The sequence below is a fragment of the Pseudorca crassidens genome, chromosome 5 (assembly GCF_039906515.1).
Source record: "Pseudorca crassidens isolate mPseCra1 chromosome 5, mPseCra1.hap1, whole genome shotgun sequence".
NCBI classification, from domain to species: Eukaryota; Metazoa; Chordata; class Mammalia; order Artiodactyla; family Delphinidae; genus Pseudorca; species Pseudorca crassidens.
This window is the reverse complement of record NC_090300.1, coordinates 70,871,851-70,892,580: the sequence shown is the minus strand read 5'-3', so window position 1 is coordinate 70,892,580 and position 20,730 is coordinate 70,871,851. Positions and strand designations below refer to the sequence as shown.

General features: G+C 39.9%; 1 protein-coding gene across 14 annotated transcripts in view; it reads right to left on the bottom strand.

The window, feature by feature from the left end:
* Positions 1–311: 311 nt before the first annotated feature.
* The window catches only part of LPP (LIM domain containing preferred translocation partner in lipoma), a 701,187-nt gene continuing 680,768 nt past the window's right edge, over positions 312–20,730 (bottom strand). For all 14 annotated transcript variants that reach the window (XM_067738384.1, XM_067738387.1, XM_067738383.1 and 11 more), the window contains 2 exons: positions 17,066–17,186; positions 312–15,809 (listed from right to left, as the gene is read on the bottom strand). In XM_067738384.1, coding sequence (XP_067594485.1) covers positions 15,681–15,809; positions 17,066–17,186 — 250 coding nt within the window. In that variant the 3' untranslated portion in view covers positions 312–15,680. The remainder of the gene's footprint in view (positions 15,810–17,065; positions 17,187–20,730) is intronic.

Here is a 20,730-nt window from a genome sequence, read left to right as displayed (position 1 = left end):
CGCCCCCCACCCCAGGAACTGATTTATTTGGATCCAACTTTAAAAGGGGAAAGTTCTTTACTTGAAAGTTTAAGACAAAGTGGTCAAGTCATTCCTGAACATATCTAACCTTAAGATCTTCTGTGCTAACAGTGGAGAAGAGTGGGTGCCTTCATTCTCTTGTTGGCATCATATTTGCTTTGAGAGACGTTCCCTTTCTCAGAGGACCATATGGAAAGCAAATGATGTAAAAAAATGAATCACAGTAAAAGAGGTTAGAAGAAAGGAGACAGGGATTATCCAACTCAAAAAGAATTCCACACACAGGCAAGTAAATGTAATAACTTTATTGGATTTCTAAATATAATAAAGTAGTTGCAATTCTTTTACAGAAAAAAAAGGAATATGATTTTCGTATTTATTCTTATAGAGCATTGGAAAAACATAATTGATAGGAAAAAATTGATAGAAGGTAAATAGAAACATGATTTAATATAGTTGGTAATGTATAAAAACAAAAGAAAATAACCCAAATCACTTGCTTATAACAGGTTTTATTCTCTTATTTTCATAAGGAACCACGAGGGCTATTTTGGATATGTCAGTGATGGTTCATGATGTAGTGGAGAGATGCAATTTGCTAAGAATAAAAAAGAGAAATCTGTATTTTGGGAATACCATGGCTCTGTATCATACATGTGAAAAAAGGCATATTCCCTATACGTTTGTGTGTGTGTGTGTGTGTGTGTGTGTGTGTGTGTGTGTGTGTGGCTTTCCCTAAGTCAGAGAATGTTATTCAGACTCGCAGCTGATCATGATGGGTCTATGATTGTATTTAGTTAGTAAGAAGTTCTTGTTCTTCGACACATTTAGCACAGAGAAAACCTGGTTTCTCCCCCTTTTCCCTTGATCTGTCTACTTGTAAATACCATTTAACATTACATAAAACGCTCTCATAGTCACAATCAGATTGAAACCTGGAGCAAAGCCATGCTGTCTCTTTCCCAGTCCATCTTGTTTCCAAGGAGAAAAAACTCTGTAGTATCCCAATGCCCCTTCTGACATCACACAGAGATTGAACTCTTATCTAGTGCTAACATCTGATTCTCTATAAAAAAGAAAATGACTAGTTGAAACTGAATAAAGTAAAAACAGAACAAGAGAATCACCAGGAAGAGTAGACGGTTTTAGTGAAGAGTATCACTTTCTCCAAGAAGACAAGGGGTCTCACAAAATGATAACTAAGGAAGGGTGGTCCACACTCTGGAAATTATGAAACCATGATCCGTTCCGCCCTCCTCCCTAGTTTAAGTAGTGGAGCCCCCTAGATAGAAAGCAGAATGGTGGCTGACTTCAAGGGCATGGGAAGCATCTTCTATTGCTTGTCCCCCTTTACTTCCATTTGGTGAAACTAGGTGGCATAGGAGACAACTTTGTGACCAAGAGGATGCCAAGAGCTTCCTTGGGGAAAGGCTAAATGGAGGTATCCTGCCTTCCCAAAGCAGAGGCAGAATCAAGTGAATGTGGAGCCAACTGACTTGGGAAGAGAGCGACTTGGCAAGTGTAATTTGCCAGCTGGTTGAGTCAGACGACACATTGAGAAAGATCTTTTTTGGAAGCACGTCCTCCCTTCAACCCTTTTCCTAAAATCGTGCATAGTCTACCTCTTCCTATTTGTCCAGAGCCTCTCCTACTGCCACACCTGGGTAAGAATCCAACTTTCTAGGCTGAGCTGCCGCTCCATCGACAATATCTACAGTTACAATGTCAGTGACAGAACCATGGGACCAAAAGCCATTAAATAACAGGGGCTACTATTTTTAGGAGTCAAAGTAAAGATGCTCTAAGGATCTGGCAAGGGCCTTTGGCCCCCTGAGCCTCCAATTCTCAGAGCCAAGACTTTTCTTTAGTTTTCACTGATGTTAGCCTGAGAGAGAAAAGGAGAAGCAATGGGCTGACATTCTAAGCTCACCAATGCTTAGTTTATAAAACACACATACGACACATATCCTAATACAGACCCTGGCTCATTAATTCCCTTAAACAATTTTTTTTCCTGACTAAATGTTCCAATTCCATAAAGCATAATATATTCCCTTGAAGCAGATACAGGAAACCTCAGCAACATGCCACCACCCAGTAGGATAAAAATATAAAGTGGCTGTATCAGCAAGGAATGCTCAGGGAATGTGCTTGCAGCCTGTTTCACGGTGCCACTTGGGAGGGGACACTGGAAACGAGGGACTTTCATTTGGCAAGGTTTCCTTATCTTAGCACCTACTCCTTTCGATGGTATGTTTTTGAAGGCTGCACGGTATGACTCTGGGTACCGTGTGTACATACATATGTAGGAATAACGTCTATGTTTCTCAGAATAGGCACTTTTTTGAAGGCAGTAAATCTAAAAGTAAAGTTAACAGAGCCTATATTTAGTGCTCATCTTCTCACTTTGCTGATGTGTATGCTGAACAGAAGATCACAGATTTGAGTCAGTCTCGCAAAGAGGCCGGAGTTGGCAAATGGCTATATTCAGAGCTGGGGAAGTCTTGCCAACTCAACTGTAGCTGTTAAAAGGCAGACTTGGAGAAGGTGCAATCGTTTTTCTCAAAGGTGACAGCACAGAAGGAGAAAAGCCTGTGACAAAGCCATGAAATAAAAGCTGGTGTGTACGGCTCAGAGAAAATTACTATCCTCCGGCTCTGCATCTTCATGTCACGTCTACTTCATGGCACAGATTTGCAACCCGAAAATTCTTTCTTTTCCCTTCCTTTTTTGGGGGGTGCATCTCATAATTGCACATATTCCCAGTAGAGAAAGAGACAGCCCCAAATCTGTTTAACTAATGATAAAGAATGATAAAGGTAAAGTTTAAAAGGCAAAACAAAACAAAAAAAGTAATTAATTGCATAGATACCAAGGCAAAAGTTCAATACTGCATCCTGCTGTGAACGTTTTGCATTTAGTTTAAATTTTCACTGAAGGCACATTAAATCACATAATTTTATTCATGCTAAATAATCAGACAATTGATGCCATCTTTAATTCTATTTGCTTTTTCATGTGTCTCCTGAAAATTAATGAGGACTACTTCAGATTTTTTGGGGGGGAAATATTCTGACTTTGTTTAATAAGAAATAATTATTGGATAATTTGCTCATCAGCTTTCCCAAGAGAAAAAAAAACGGGTACTAAAAGGAAGAAAGTCATTTAAAAATGATTTTGCAACTAGTTAAATAGAAGCTAATGGTGGGTGACAAGATTTAGTTTCCAGGGTCCTAAATCTCTTTCATCAAGGATACACCTCAGTTCAGATATTTCAGTTAAGTAAGAAGGCTGGTACGGTTTATCCCAGTTTCAACTTGCTACCCAGTGAGGAAGGTCCAAGGCACTTTAACACTTTTTGGCAGTTTTGCCCTGATACGTTAATGTAATGACATTCATCTAAAAACTAAAAGCAGAAGGCACATAGGGTGAGTAAAATGCAAACACTGCCCAAATATCAACTCACCTTTTACTGTTTGAAAGTTAAAATATGAGGCCATTCCTACTGTTGGCATTTAAATGATAAAATCCCTTTTCCTCTCAAAGTCTGTGTTTGAAGGAATGAAGCATGTTGGCAGATACATCACAACCTGGCTAAGCTATTCACCTACTTCTGGTTTATAATCACTAAGTGGTCATCAACTGTCACCCAAAGAGAAAGAGAGATGAAAAGAAACTGGATTTTTTCCCTTTATATTTGTCTCCCAAGAAAGAAGAAAAATGGAGACATATATCCAGGAGAAGCTAGCTCTTCCCCTTGTGCACTTTCTAAACTAGCTCAGAAATGGACTGAGATAATTTGGTGAGGGAAGACATTCAGGCTTTAATATTTACTCCCTCGTGATGGGGGAAAAGGAGTCAAAAAAACAACTCATTCTTACGCCTCGGTAGGAAGCAAAGCAGGCACCGTACAAGGTGGCAACACAAATGCATCAAATAATAATCGCCCAAGAATAGTTCTTACCCTTTTCCCAACAGGTAGAAATATAAAGAGTGCCTCAAGCAGCAGAGATAAATACCTTAGTCTCCACCCTCACCTCAAAGTGCTCTGGCATATTTTAAGAGATAAATGGATGCGTACAAAATTTAAATAGCTTTTCCTTTTCTTTTTTAGCAGTCACTAAAATGGGTCAGGTCTAGGAATTATTAGTTTCTTGGCCTGAAAAATCCAAGTGTTTTAAAATAAGATTTCCTTTTTGAAGGATCAGCCTTCTTGGAAGATGTCTGCGTGTGTGTGTGTGTGCGTGTGTGTGTAAGAGAGAGTGTGCGCCTGGGTGCAAGCACGTGCACGGATGAGCGTTTTGAGGACAACACAATTGTGTTTTCCCTAAGCATGGGGGGTAATATTGTGTACAGTGGAGGAAGAAAAAAATGCATTCATAATTTCCTTTACGTTATGTAAAGATAAATCAGAGCTTGTGGCTTCCTTGATTTTTTTAAAGGGCTGCTTTTTCATATTCACAGCTTCACTGTCCTTTCATTCCCTCTAATAAGACACCACAGTTTCTACCCAAGTGAGTCTCGGCTCAGGCGTACTCACCCAGATAATTCTGATAAGTTCTCAGAATGCTGCTTCTGCTACTCCACTCCTGTAGTGGGGGTTATACCTGTTATTCTATGAGAAATCACTTTCCACTCTATCAGTCATCACATTAATCAAACCTCACGGCAAGATCAGCCACCTTTCCAGGGTCTAAATTGACATGTCAGCCAAGGAGACTCGCCTGCTGGCCCTGCCGGCCCTGCCTGTATTTCCCAGGTGTGAAGACTGGAAAGGGGTGAGAGGCCGTTTGTTATTTAACTTGGCCCTCATTAATCCCGGGGAATTCAGCAGAGGGATGATGAGACCAGCTTGATGGATGGAAGACTCTAGGGAGGGAAAATGCCTAGAAAGCTTATTAGATAAGCTCATTTTAAAGGTTCCCTGCAGTAGATTTAACTCAGATGAAGAAAGATATTTTTCAATCAGTGGACGGATTTTAACTTAAAGCCAAACAACTATAATGAGAAATGGGAGGAACTAAAAACCCAAGAGCACACATCAAAAGGCACAGCTTCCTGAGGGATGCAGCTCAAGAGAAGGCATGCCCAGTTGTTGAAATGCCACGTAGAGCAGGTTCTAGAATATACACGCAGGCTTCCAAGTACGTAGGCTGGAAACGACAGAGCACCAAACGCCTCATGATAAGCACACGCAAATCACAAAACGACCACAGCAGGGTATAAGCCCAGGCTATCAAGTAGCTAAAGCCAAGTCGCAGAACGGCAGTCAATCCCATAGCATTTGTTCACGGACATTTCAAGGCCAAGGTCGGTTGGCTGGCTCGGAAATGCCTGATGCTGTGCCATATACTTGGTGGGCCTCGATAAATGTGAACTGAGAGAAGACTAGGCATTGTTTACCTACAGCAGTTCCTGCCTCTGTGGGGCATAAATCGTGGCCCACAGGAGAATCGTCCTAAGGGTCAAGTCACTTCTTTCTGCACGCCACTGGATTCCAAATGACATGGTCTTGGTTGATAAACGGAACCTCACAGTTCCAGGGAGTTTTTCAGTTAATGTAAAGTAAACCACGGTCTCTGGGGAAATTTGCTGCAGTGTACTTCAGTGCCACAGTGTTTGTTCTTAGCGGTGGCCCTTCCTCACCGGCTCCATCACACTGCCAATCAGAATACCTAGTAGTTTCCCACAAGATGACACAGAAAAGGCATGCAACCTCTAAATGATCTCAAACACCACAGTACACACAGGGCTCTGCCACCTGATAGCTGAGTAACCTACGGGAATTTCCTTGGACGCCCTCAAACAGGGGGCACGGTGGTCTGTGAGAAGCATACAGCGTGCTCGGAGGTATTTTGTGCCCTGAGAGCGGCCACTGGAGAGAGCACTGGACCTGGGTATGTCCCCAAATCTACCACTTACCAGCTCTATCACTTTTGGCAAGTCACTTAACAATTCTGAGCCTCAGCTTTCTCTTCTAGGATAGGGCTATTAATAACCTTCCTCCCAGGGCTGTTTTATGTGTGAAAGCAGTTTGTAAGCTCTCTTAGGAATTATTATTTCAGAGCTCAGAAAGCCACCTCCGAGTCCTGCCCAGGAGCCTGATGACAGGTTCTGCCGATAGGACTCTGGAATTTAAGGCTGGGGTGGAAGGGCTGCAAGCCTTGTCCTCCCAAAGACCAAGGAATGGTATTGACACTAAATAGTAACTCGGGACAACATGGAAAGAATGTATACGTTTCTATGTAAAACCATGACGTAATGTAACCTCCTTCCTTTCGCAAAGGACAACTGGCCAGAGGTGATGCATTTCAATAGAACCAGTATTTTCTGCTTTTGACGTTTTCCTTGTTAGAAGTGGAGATCGCACGCTGACATTTCCCAACATTTTAAGGTCATTATCAGCAGAATGAATAACAAGAGAGGGTTTCATGGGTTAGTTACTGGCGGAAAGCATGAAGCTATAGAACAACAGTCAGAACAGTTTGTCTTTTGAATAAGAAAGTAAAAACAGCAACCCCAAACTCATACTCTGAAACCTAACCCTCAGAAAACCCTTCAGACTATTTCTAAGGATGTTTAAAGGTTTTTATAATCTTCAGCTAAAAAAAAAATCAAAGTTTATTTTTTGTAAAGTAATGTGTTGCCAAAAGCAAAATATGTTTGGAAGGAAAACAGAGGGAGGAAGCGACACTTTATTATGTACTAAAGATGAATTTTGTGTGGCACCAAGGAGCACCTAAGCCCAAAAGGCTGTTTCTGGGAGCTTGGAACAAAGCATGATGGAGGAAATGGAAGAGCTTAAGAAGTAATGAGCTCCTTGATGCAGGTGACGCTAAGCAGAGTCTGGATTATCACTTAGCAAGAAATCTATAAGGGAATTTTAACACCAAGTGGAATAGATGAATGTGGAGTCCTTTCCAACTGTGGACCTAGAAGTAATGGGAAAATAGAGGTGTCCTGCTCATCGCCTTGTGGGCTCAAAAGATAGGGGTGTTTGGTGCAAGAGTGGAGTACAGAGCTATGAGCCAATGCAAATGTGCATTTTGTATGTTATCAAAACAGATTCCTGTTGATACTCTATGGGTTGGATTATAATTTGACAACGTATCCCATCTTACGTTTACATAGAGATGAAAAAGCAAATTGAATCAATCTTGCTCTATGCTTTTCCCTTCTCACCGACCTTGAGTATCTGGAAGCGTTTTCTCCTGTGAAGGACATTCCGGAATCTGTGATCCTTAAAGCAGAAGGTCTTCTCTGAACATAACCTATGCTCTCCTTTTGTTTCTGGTGCCGTCAATATTCTTCTCTAAACTTCTAAATCAAGCCAATGAACCAAGATTCCTTAACAAAGTTCACTCTTCCATGAAGCCTTACTGATACCACTGGGGAGAATTACTTTTCCTGAAGCTATATTCCTTCCTGTGGAGTGCAGACTGAACCTATCTGATTTTACTGCAGTTAGCTTCAATCAGAGTTACTTAGGGGCTGATTCCCTTAAAGTGATTATTACATTGAGGAGATGAGTAAGGGGTAAAGATGTTAGAAAGACAAAAGGATAGAGAAAACACAGACTCCTAAGGGTAGTTCTTAACTGATCAAGTAGGGAAGCTGCTCACTTGGTCTAGAGTGCAACATCTATAGGTACTAACATTTGAGCCCAGAAGAATGAAAGCAAGCCTCAAAAGCCAACCAGCCAGAAATATTTATGTGGAACCGATAAAGAGCCCAGGACTCTTTTTGTGTATTCAGTATGGGGACATGGACAAGAAATGTCTTATTCTTGAGAAGATAAGAACAAAGGGAAAGGGCTGAAGAGAATTTATGAACATTGACCAAGAAGTGGGAGTCTTATGGATGACATATATACTAACTAGCTCACTTCCTCTTTTGACTTTTTGCTAACAACAAAAACAGTAAAGGACATAGTGTGAGAGGACTGTTTTGCACACATGAGAGATCTATCCTCATCAAGCTTTCACTCTCCTGGGTCTGAGTCCTTGGGGGAAGTTTCCACATCGAATATCAGTTTCCTTTGGATGCTTCCAATTCCACTTACTTTCAACCCTGAAGAAAGTGTTTTTACCTAGCCTGACCCAAAGTGCTGGCCCCATTTCACCAAGTAGATTGAAACAAAATTAGAAAATATTGTTGGGTCCAACTGTTCAAAGGAGAAGCAAGAGGGTGATTGGACTTGATACCATGTCAATCAATGAGGAAAAGTTGAAAGAGTCAGTGATATCTGACCTAGAGGCAACAATTTAGACATTAGACTCCTTGTGCATAGCTCCAGAGCCAGAGTTTTGTTTAACACGGAAGAACTTTTGTAGAAAAAAGCTGCCCCGATGGTAGAAGGGACTGCCGTGAATACTACTACATACTAGCCAGCTCTAAGAAGATGTGAAATGGAGACTTCTCAGGAAAATAACGGGAGATTCAGATCCTCAAAGGACGCATGATTTGTCTAGGAACAGCACTGGGGCTTGGGGTCAGCTATAGCCCTCTACACTGGTGTAGAACACAAGATGACATAATGAAACCTGTCTCAGTCTTGGTAGATCATTCTATTCCTGGGGTTGAACACTGAATTTAGAAGCTATGTTCAGTACCAAGTTGATTGCATTTGTGGGTCATTTAATAAAGACTTCTATTTGGGCCTATTAGGTAAATGTCTAACAGAGTTAGATGCATGATGTTTTCTCTTGCCCATAAGTGAATAAGTGTCCTGGAAGAAGTAGCAAGCACACAGTAGGGAAGGATTAATGTAACCATCTTAAGGTATTACAAAAGAATTAGCTATCGGTTTCCCTCATCTTTCTAGTATACATAACATTTTGCTTGTAGAATCCTACAAAATCTGTGCTTATAACAAGGGCTAGGATAAGAGATATTTATTAGTGTGCTTAGAAACTGCTGTAAATTAAGTAACAATCAGGAATAAAGGGCGAAGATTTTAGTAATTTTTTTTTTTTGGTAACTTCACGGGAGAAAAGTCAATGAGTTTAATAAAATGCATCTTCCACACAACTTCCCACAAGATAAGCCCCACGCATGTTGGATAACAAAATTATAGAGTCTACAATTTTTTGCACAGGGTCCAGGAAAATAAAAGAGGTAAAGGAGTAAGTGTCTTTCCTTTCTATATTGAAGGAAAAACGTGCCATTTTATATTTCTTCTTTGAACTTAGTAAGCTAAAGTTAGTTTTCTGTGCTTGTAACTAAAAAGGAAAAAGGCAGTACAAATCAATTCTAGCATGGCTGTTTAGGCAGGGCCGTACAGGACGTGGATGACTGGATTTGAACAAGAGGCCCACAGACCAAAACAACGCCTGCTTACCGTGCTCACCAAGTAAGTACATCAGAAGGGATGAAATATTGAATGTGTGAAAATAGAAACCTCTAACCTTCAGAGATGCTTAGGGCGTAGTACAGCTTAACTAAGACTACGTAAGAATATGCATTGCCATCTGTCACAAAGAGAACGAGCTATGGCCCTCTCACAGAGGGATGAAATGACATGTATTATAAAAGTCTCGTGGGCTTCCCTGGTGGCGCAGTGGTTGAGAGTCCGCCTGCCGACGCAGGGGACACGGGTTCGTGCCCCGGTCCGGGAAGATCCCACATGCCGCGGAGCGGCTGGGCCCGTGAGCCATGGGCGCTGAGCCTGCGCTTCGGGAGCCTGTGCTCCGCAACGGGAGAGGCCACAACAGTGAGAGGCCCGCGTACCAAAAAAAAAAAAAAGTCTCGTGCAGTTATGGCCATGCCATGGGGCTGAGAAGCAGCTCCCATTTTAATTCTCTCCTGACAAGGGAAAAATACATGGTTAGCCATAGTGATTTTTAAACACCTCATAAACTTGGAAATATAAATATTTTACTTGTTTAAAAAACTACAATTGCCAATCCTTAAAACCCCTATGAAAATTCTGAGTTACACGGTACAAGAATCTTATTGTTTAAATTGTGACCTGCCCCTTCTCTCAAATTCCTCCTTCCCCGCCAAAGCCCTCTCTTCTTGGAGACAGGTAAAAAAAAAAAAAACTAAAAAAACCAAAAAAAAAAAAAAAAAAACCCCAAACCTCTGCCTGTTTATCAAAACAACACATTCACTGAGACTATCATTAATTCTCGGCCAATTCATTTGTGTATTGAATTACGTATGTATTAGTTAGGCTTCTACTTTCCTCATCTGTGACCCTCCTAAAAAGGAAAATCAAGATCAACTTGTAGAAAACAGAAGGGCAGAAACCCAAAATAGAAATACAGTCCTAGAATTATAAGCTTTTCCTAAACAAATTTATAAAAAATGGACACAGAAGGCATGTTTTGATCAGTATTAGCCAGAGTTCAAAAGAATCTCAGACTCATTTTAAGACAATGTTTTACCGAAAGACCCAGATTGTTCTTCTCAGGTTGCTTTTTATAAACAGACTACAGGTCTGTAATCCGTGCTTCAGGAAAAACTCTGTTGCTGACCTACTCCCTGCAAAATACTGTGATTCAAGTATTAGGGTTTAATATTACTGTCATGGGAAAAATGCTGATATGTGTAAAAATTCCAGAAGAATAATAGCTTTCCCCTGCCATAAGGAAAACTCTCAAGTTTCACTGATCTAAAATAACATGCCACCACTTAAAAATATGATTGTTTTGTTGGTCAAAATGCTTTGGATTAAAAAAAAATCTCAACCTAGCCTTAGAAAGATCACTTTGCCTATAGCTGAGAAAAGTAGGCCAGTCATAAAGGAATTTGCCAAGAACTCTGTGATCTGAGTCCCTGATGAAAACTCATTAAAATAAAACTGAAAGACTCTATTATCTCACCTCACTTTATGAATAAACACAATCTGGAAAAATAGGCACTTTTAAAGAAAGAATTGATGGATGACACATATATTTTGCGGCACAATTCTTCCTTTAATATGATCATAATTCCATATGGCTTGTAATGCATTGATTTAACTTATTTATGAAAAGTCCAAGCACGATAACATTAACGAGTAGAAATGGGAAGGAATAAGAAGGGAGACAAGGCAGGGGTGGGGGTGGGGAGGGAGGGAGAGAGAGAGAGAGAGAGAGAGAGAGAGAGAGAGAGAGGAAGAACTCTCACCACACCACATCAGATCACTTTTTAAAGGTTGAAATATAAGTGAACTAAACAACAGCTTCATGAGAAAAGTTATCTGTCAAGGAAATAACTTGACCTGAAGTGTTCATGATTGCACCATAATAATGACTCAGAACCAATATCCTCAACTTGTTCTGTACACTATTAAATTAAAAAAAAAATTGTGGCAATTAAAAAAAAAGTGGACATGCTGAATAGGTGTTAAAGGCTCAAGTGGAAGTCTTTCTTCACTATCTAACTAAAACGAGAGTAAGACCACTAAGTCACTAACAACACCCAAGACATCACCTCGTGGCATAAGAATGTTTACCTAATTTAGGAATCCGTAAGGTACTTCTAAGAGATGCCGAGAACAGAAATACTGTTAGAATACATTAAGATGAAGAGTTGAGATTTCTCTGGATTTTGACTTTTTGATGAGTATATCTTGGAGATTTGGGGATGGCTATTTAAGAGACAGACTCTTCAGTGGAGCATTCATAGTAGTGTAAAGATTCTTTAAAAATAAGGCACAAATCCATGTTGCTCTCTGATTGTCTCCCATGAAAGTGCACCAAAAGAGCGATCTCAGGAAATGAACTTGAGGCACATTTTGCAGAGGTATATCTTTTCCAGCCTCCTGGTTTCCTACAGATGGCTAAAGCATGGTATGGAACATGCTGTCATATTTCATTCATAACACACATGTACTGTAGCTCTAGGCAACAGATGGACAATCGCTTGTTTAAACTACAAATGTGAAATACTAAGGTAGAATAGCAATATTTCTAGAAATGTATATGGAAAAAAAGCCTTTCCAAGCCAAGAGGAATGGTGAGAGGCTGTGAGGTTACATCAGTGTTTCCCTGATCTCCCTGGCAGCTGCCATAACTTCCCCAACACCCTGCAAAACTTGATAATGGAGGGATCAAGGGGCAGCCGACACAGATTTGACAAGAGAAGCCCAAAACATATCAAATAGAAATAACACTGTTACTCCTGGCTGGTTCACATTAATAGGATTTTTACTAACTAGGAAAACTGTTGGAAGTTGTGTTTTCAGAGTCCTGTCTATATTCCATAAACCCTCTACTATAGCCCCATGGTAAAATGCTCTTCTTTTCCCCCTGGGACCCAAATATAAAACACTTGAGAGTGTTATATGCTTGAAACATCATCACAAACATCTCTGCAGAATCTTTCATAGTGAGAAAACAATTATACTGTTGATATCTCCACTGTATTAATCAGCATACACTCAATGTAGTAATTTTGATCAGAGAAGTTGCTCTTACAGAAACAATTTGTTAATGAAAGAAAAAAGAACCCACATCTTTGAGCTGCAGACATGTTCAGGATCTCAAAGTCTTGATGCGCTTTGCTGGGACACATGACTTATTTTTGAGTTTTAAAGGCCGATTTATTTGCAGACGAGACTCCACACTGAGTTGCCATGAGCTGGAGATCCAGGCAATGGAGAAATCTAACTATGAAACGGTCTGCAGAGCCCAAGACACAGTGGGTTTCTTTTTCCTTTTCCATGTCTCTCATGTTACATAAAATTACCAAATATTTGTGTTCTTGACAATTTTTTTTAAAGCCAGTATATTTTTAGTATATTTTTACAAACTTTCTCTTATAGACTCTATGATTCTTTTCTATTACTTATGTATTTAAATGATTAACAATCAAGACAATATATCAAAAGACAGTAGAATTATAATCCTTAAGGTATTAGATCTTTATATCTCTGTTATAGGCAAAATTTCATGTAGCTAAAACAGTAAAACGTGATTTGGCATTGCTGACACCAAATGATTAAGAGAAGATAAGAAAGCAATATAAATCATATATTTAAGAAATCCTGAAATAAAATATTTTAGGATCCTTTCCTTATTATACCTTGTGAAAGAAAAAAAAATCTAAATCTAAATATCTATATACGTAGGTGTGCACATTCATTATTATAAAAGTATGATAAGTCTATATTAAAAAGAGATTTACTTTAAAAATCTTTGGTAAAGATACTCTGAGGTTATGTGATAAAATGCACTATAAAGATTGTAAGCAAGCAGTATTCTGGCAATGCCACAGTGAGGGGTCTGTGAAAGCATTTTTTTATTACTCTCTCTCTTTTTTTTTTGCATGTAAACATTCAGTTACATAAGGACTTAAATGTAACAAACAAGTAGAATGTTATTGCATTTTTATAGTATAAATATTTCATAAATTCTCCCTCCTTTGGCAAAATTCATACTCATAGGACTGCACTCCAAGAGATAAAATTCAATTCATACTAATAGGACTGCACTTCAAGAGATAAAATCTATCTCTCAATAAACTGGGCTCTTTGCTTTTGACCAAAAGACAATTTCCCCCCAAGTATTTCATAGAAAACAAGTTACTGAAACAATTCAAGCAGATTATATTATCATTATCACCTCAATTGTCTAATAGTCAGTATTCTTTGAGATCATCCGCATGGTCTGGCCTTTCATTTGGGAGACAGAAATTCAGAGATACAGTTGCCACTGTATCCTAAAATTCATATGCTGCCCGAAGTGGACCCCTCGTATTTCACATTATGAGAAATGTGAGATCAAGGATAAGGGCAGCAAGGTAAGGAAAGGACAGTCAAGGGTCAAAGGACCCTTTGAAAAGCTGTAACTGTGGTGGTTCTAAAACAAAACCGTTTGGGGACCAAAGCAAATGAGCCACAGATTAACTCAGAAGAGCTATAAGCTTAAGAACTTCTTACAGAAAAAAAAAAAAAATCAACCACCTTTATGATGATTCCTACTGAAGTAAAATAAATTTAACTGGGACTCTTGAGGCCTGGGTTGCAATTCAAAACACGCACAATTTTTCATTTCTGAGTGTTAAAATTAAAAATTAGAAACAAAAGTCAGACTAGAAAACTTTGTCATTTTCTAATCATGAAAAAATATCTGTGGAATCAGGGAAGGGTATACAGGGGAATGTAGCTATATTTGTTATATTTGATTTCTTAAACTGGGTGGCACAGAGATTCATTATATTATTATTTATACTTTTGTTTATATTTAAAGTACTTCATAATTTAAAAGTATATACTTGTGAAAAATTTGAAGAAAGTTTTAACTAATCTTAATCCAAGATACTTAATTAGTTTACAAAACAGTAACCTGCTACTAAAAGAAGTGTCCTTCCTTAAAAGAAACATGTTAAAACGTAATAAAGTATATGCGGTCCTGGAGCTGGCAAGTAAGCATTTCACTGCCCAATAAGAGTTTGAATAAAGATTCTAGGCAGAGACTGCATATTTTTAGCTCAAAAAGGCAATTTTTTTTCAGTGATTGTCTTTGAAAGTGTGGTGTAAATGTCACATCGATGATATGAAAATGTCTTCTGCAGTATGTAATTTGAGTTGCAGAAGGATTATAAGAATAATGAGACTGTGGTTTCACAATCTTTTCAAGCTTTCCTGTCTTTTTAAAGTAAACTACACAAAACTAACACAATTTTATGTGCCCTGATTTGCAACTGTCAGGCAAAAAGGACCTGGGCCTGGAAAAAAAAATTTTTAAACCGCTCTTTATAGCTATTTTCCTCTAGAGAAAAAGTCAATTTTGGTACTTGTGTTTGGATATTTAAAAAAAAAAAAAGGCAATATTTCTGGCATGAAAAGAAGAACAGTATTGGAAATGTTATATTCTAGAGAAAACCAAGTTTGTCCATATTATTATGTCCAGGTAGCATGGAAAAGGAAAATCTTAAGATAATATTTTGGGGTAATAATGAGTTTTTCAAATATAACCCCAAAATGCTTTATCCAGCATACCCTATCTGTAATTTCTTTAGAAAAATATTGAAGTTTGGTTCTCTCTCACCAGTATCTATTTTCAAATGAGCCCCAAACACTGGTCATTATAGATTTTGAATTAGGATGGCTGCAAATTCAATGAGGGCTTCTTTTAACCTATGTAATTTACAGCTTAAATTCTTTATAGCCTGACATATAATTGTGCATTTTTTTCCCCCAAGGGACACGACTAGTTTAGAGCAACAGAAAGAACTATTTTTCAATACACAGAAAAAGAATGGCTATCTTTTATGCTCACTGGCAATGTGGAAGTGATAGGATGGAGCCTTCAAGCCTAAAAGCACCTGTGAGTTGGCAAACTCACCCAGGAAAAGCTGTGTGACAGCAAATACCACACTAAAAAAAGCCATTCAACCAGATGAAAAGTGAGACAAACATAGGGATTAAAAGTTAAAGGAATGCAGAAGTGAATGGGATGGAGCATAATCCGTGCAAAAATGTGCAAGTCCTTGGGAACAAAGGCCCATCAAGGTCCTACATGATTAAATGTGAAATGTGTATTTGGTGAGAACTTTAAAACATCTCATACTCTATGTGTTTCTAAAGGAAGGTTAATAGTGGATGAAGTAGAGACCATCCCATAGCTTGATTGCCTTTCCTCTCTTTTCCTATTTCTCTTCTTATGTTTTTTTTCTTGTGTTTCATCCTTCTCAGAGCCACCAACTAACCGCTAAATAGGTGACTGGATTTAAAGGTCAGTGCTAGCCTTGGCGGTCAACACCCTGATGCGGGCAGAGTTGCAGGTCTTGCAGAGGATGTGTCCATCCAAAGGGTAGCAGCCTTGGTTATCTCCTTCAGACAGGAGACCACCACAATCCTGGAAGAAGGAAGACAGATGGAAAGGATATCAGTGAAAATGGAAACAAATTCCTTTGCTTTCCATTCAAGGCTTCCATAATGAGGCCAACTACTACCTTTCCTCTTCATACACCGCCAGCCTCTTCAACTCCTTCTGCAGGATATAACATGGTATGCCTTGCATTAAGCTTAAGTAGAGACTGGGGACATCAATACGAACAGGGTGAAATGACCCTCCTGAGATCACTTAATGGGAAATACAGGTACAGGAAAAGAAGAACCTGAGGGTCTAGGCTCCCAACTAGTAGTTTTTCTCCCCTCACCCAAACAACGAGAACAAGCACAAGAGAAAATAAAACAAGAATAGATCCCGAATCATTAATTCATCTTTGCCATTTATCATTAATTTAAGGATCTCTCAAAAGTAATATACAGGTGCAGGGACAGAATCTCCAGGGCAGAAGCTAAGTTGTAGAGTGACTCCTGCTAAGCAGAAGGGCCACCAACGGGCTCTATTTACTTATTCCAACTTTAGAAAGAAAATAAAATCTTAAGGTTTGGGGGCAGGGGGTAGAGGGAAATGACCTGCTGTACTTTCTAAAGGATACAGCACGGAGGAGAGGACACCGTTTCTCTTTAGTCATAAAACCTAGTGTAAAAGCTGGAAGTCTTTTATTCTCTTTGCTCATGTGAAGGCCAGAGAGAGGCACGTAGGGCCAAACAGAGCACACTGCATGAAACAGGTGGTCGTTACAGCTCAGGCGGTGAATGGAATCACTGTAGTCCTGGAGAGCAGGGGCCACCCTGCCAGCCCCACTAGCCTGTGTCTTGGGAAAATCTCCTCGTGGGACTAGAAGAGCCAATCTCATGAGGATGTGGTAATAAAGAAGTTCATACTATCTCTTGCAGACAGCTAATGCGAACTGCTGCACTCAGGAGAGCTAGTAGCAAACAAGAAAAGCACTTTCAAAGAGGGGCTCTGGGTAAGTCATAGGATGATAAGAAAATGTTTTAAAATCATTCTCTGAATGATTTTATACCTTTTCGTACCCAGATTAGAGGAGAAAGACTTGCTGCCCTTTGCTGTATAGATGAAGACATGGCCCTCGGCCAAGAGGCTTCCCTTGTCACTTCCAGCCTGGGTTACAGGCCTCTTGTAAAACACAAGTCCCATGAACACAGGCACTAGGGGCTCCCCCAGATTTAATAATTGCTATATTTATGAAAATCCGGCTCTAGTGGGCCTGGCAGGGTGAGGGGGCACTGACCACAGACCTCACACCGGTAGCAGTGAACATGGAAATCGCGATCCAGAGCCACAATCCGGACAGTCTCTTCCTGGCCGGGGGCTGGCATGATAGGCTCCTTGCACACAGAACAGCGGGGGGCAAACTTCCTGGAAACGGAGAGAGAGTTCTGGTTAGATACTGAGCATGGACACTGGCAAAAAGATGAGACTTGGAGGTGAAAAGAAAAGGTGTAAACCAAGAGCCGGGACACCTGGTCTGCTGTCTTGTGTGACCTTGAGCAAAAGTCACTTTCCTTGAGTCGGCTTCCTCAGCTTAAAATAAGGGACTCACACTTGGTGACTGTTGAGGTCCTTCTAGATGATAAATACCACGATATCTGGTGAGGTAGGGGAGTGAGTGTGTGAACTGCTTCTGCATGAAGAGCTGCCGTGGCGTGGGATTCACCTGTGGATAGATCGCAAACACAAACCCTGGGCTTGGGCAGGTCAGCCAGAGAGGCAAGGAGGCCCCTACTTGTTTCTGACTTTTGCTTCTAGACTTTTGTATGTGCTCCCCAAGCCCTACCCAAGTATCCTGAGGTTGGTAACTTTGCCTCATTCCCAATTATTAAGCCTCTTCTTTGAAATGTGTCTTGAATTCTAGGAATGAACACAAGAAACCTCAAATACGTATCTTTTCAAAGCAGCAGAGGTTGGCGAGTTTAAATACTCTTTATACCAAACTTCCTATGGCCAAATCTGCAATTCCTATATTTTGGTTGTGTTAAACTTTTGTTTAAAAAGAAAAAATTATAAAGCTGTCCAGTTCTCTATTCTTCAAAGGATTTTAGAACTTCCAAAGGGTATGTGTATATGAATATACCACCCAACACACACACACACACACACACACACACACACACACACACACACATATATACACATATGTTTTTGAGGTTAACTCTTGGTGAGGAATTTTAATATTTCCTAATCTCTTAATATTCCTTAATATGACCAATGGCCGTAACATTTTTTTTTCTCGTAACAGATTAATAGGCTGCAAATATAGGCTGTGCACCCATATGTATCTTCTGGAAATTAGGTGTTGTCTTTATGAAGGTGTGAAATGAGACGTGATTTGAAACGGACATGGATAAGAACTGAAAAGATTAAAAAAGAAAGACTGAGCAGCTCAGTTTGACTGAGCAGCTCAGTAATGGTTTTAAGATTAATGATGTTAAAATTTATCTATTTGTAGAGAGACTTAAAAATAAATAATGATAGTAATCTAACTCTTTGCAGAGCACTTTATGGTTGTCAAGGCATCTTTACATACATTATACTCTATATGTACATATTAATTTTCCTAGCAGCACCCAAAAGGCATCTGTATGGCTGCAATCTAAATAAATATGAATTAAGCAGCAGATCAATTGATTGCTATGAAAGAAAAATTTAAAGGATCATGGTACAATTGCGGCAGTAATCAGAGTTGTTATAATTGGTATTTTATGCAAGAAGTTCATACTCAGTGGCAAAAAAAATTGCTTTGGACTACTTGATTATTTTTGAATCTGGGTCATCAGTAGTGAAATAAGCAGCCTTCTGGAATCAGCTGCAAAATTTCCTTCCCCAAACCCAATGGGACTGTAAAGTCTGTGAGGTCAGAAGTGTGTCTTGCCTATCACTTTATCTGTGAGTCTTCCCCAATGTCCCCAAGTAGGATTACTAACTCCTTGAGGATAAAATATCTTTCACTGAAATTGCCTATTTTAGCAGTAATTATCTGCATATCTTTGGAGACCTCAAAACTGTGAGCTTCCAAAGGCCAGGATTTGCTCTATTTCTGAGTTTCTAGAAATAACTAGTGTGGCTGGTGCAGAAGGTAGAAAGTCAGGCAATATCTAATGGAATGAAGTATTTGCCACATTTCGCATAAAAAGATGTTGCTCAGGCCTTTATGTTCAATCTCAAGGTTCCTCTCTGGAAAGGCACAGACTGTATTCTTGCTGAGTAATGATTTCTTCTTACCAATTGGCCTCATTTCTATGATGGGAAAAGGCAAAGTGAAGAGACAGGAAGTGATTTCCACCGTCCCCACTGTGTTCCTTGGCCGGCATTTGGAGGATTGTTAAAAATCCCAGGTGGTCTATTTCAAGGCTCAGCTCACTAAGCAGACGATAATAATAAAATTAATTTGATACAAACACTTCTGATGGTTAAAATTGTGTGCTTATTATTGCGCCAAGCCTTGTTAAGCACTCTATACCCTGAGCCTTATTTTTTACTCATAGCAAACGTTATTAAGAAATACTTTTATCATTGCTGCCTTACAGCCATGGGAGCCAAAGCTCAGAGAGGGATGATCTTAATCATTGGGTCCTGGCACATTTCTGGCAATCCACAAATGGATGCTGAGTAAACAAATAAATGGATGCATGTAACATCCCTGATAAGAAAGCACAGATAGTGGAATAAAGACTCAACACAGTGAAAGGGTCAGTTAAATCAATCGGCTTTTCTGAGCTCACTGTCCTGGCACTGGGAATACAGAAATAAACTCAAACTCCAGCAATCACACTGGTGAGGGAGTTCTATATATTTCTGCATTTGTTCTATTAACATATATACGTATCCTACCATATTGCAAAAATGATTTAAGGGGGTTACTGTAAAATAGCGTGTGTGCGTGTGTGTGCGTGTGTATTCTTTTTTACTAATCAGGCTATGTAAAGTGCTATCTATAGTGAATTTACAAAACTATAAAACATAGAGAAGGAGATATAAATTCAAACATGGGTTTAGGGAGCGTTTGAGATCAGAGGAGGATTATTAGAGTAGATGATAATTGAGTTGGGCCTTGAAAGATGGCCATTTAGGTGAAATGGAAAGTAAGTCTGTGTGTGTTTGTGTGTGTGTGTGTGTGCGCGTGCGTGTGTGTGCATGTGTGTGTTTTGGGGGTGAGGGTGCGATACAGGCAGTCTGCCAGGTAACTAGTTTGAGCAGTCATCTGAAATGACATATGGGAAAGGGTTTCTGCCTAATAGGATGGAGGATTTGGGCCAACCCTGACTGATGGCAGTTATGGAGGGGACAGCCCATAAGCAAGGCTTTAAAAATAGCATTTCAAAAGCTTGTTACTCAGAGTGCAGTCCAAGACCACCTGGGACCTTGTCAGAAAGGCAGAATCTTAGGCACTCCCACCCCAGACCTCCTGAACTAAAATCTGCAGTCTAACAAGATCGCTAGGGGACTTGTAAGCCCACTGAAGTTTGGGAAGCACCAGTTTAAAGGACGAGTTTCTAAGCAGGAGAGATAAATCCCTTCTCCTGGGCCTCGTGCATCTCACCATAGCTTCTATTCGCAGGCTGTTCTAGTTTCAGCCAAGCGGATCTTTCTTGAAAGCAGAGAGCCTTTCTTCACTCTGGGCCCTTCGTTATTGCCTAAGTTGTTCCTTCTGCCAAGAATCTCCATTTCCCGTTTAAAACACTCTGCTTCCAGAAGCCTACTCAGATCCCAGGGCCGAGTAATATCTTCTGGCTCTGACAGCTCAAGCCCTTGCCTGTGCCTCACATCGTCACCTTTACAGTCTTTTCTGCCTGGTGCCTATCACACAGAATCTGCACTTATTCTCTCCCCTCCTCCTGGCAAGCTCCATGCAGACGGGCTTCTCTAGGTATTTCTACCTATGCAATTTCTCTCCTTTAGCACT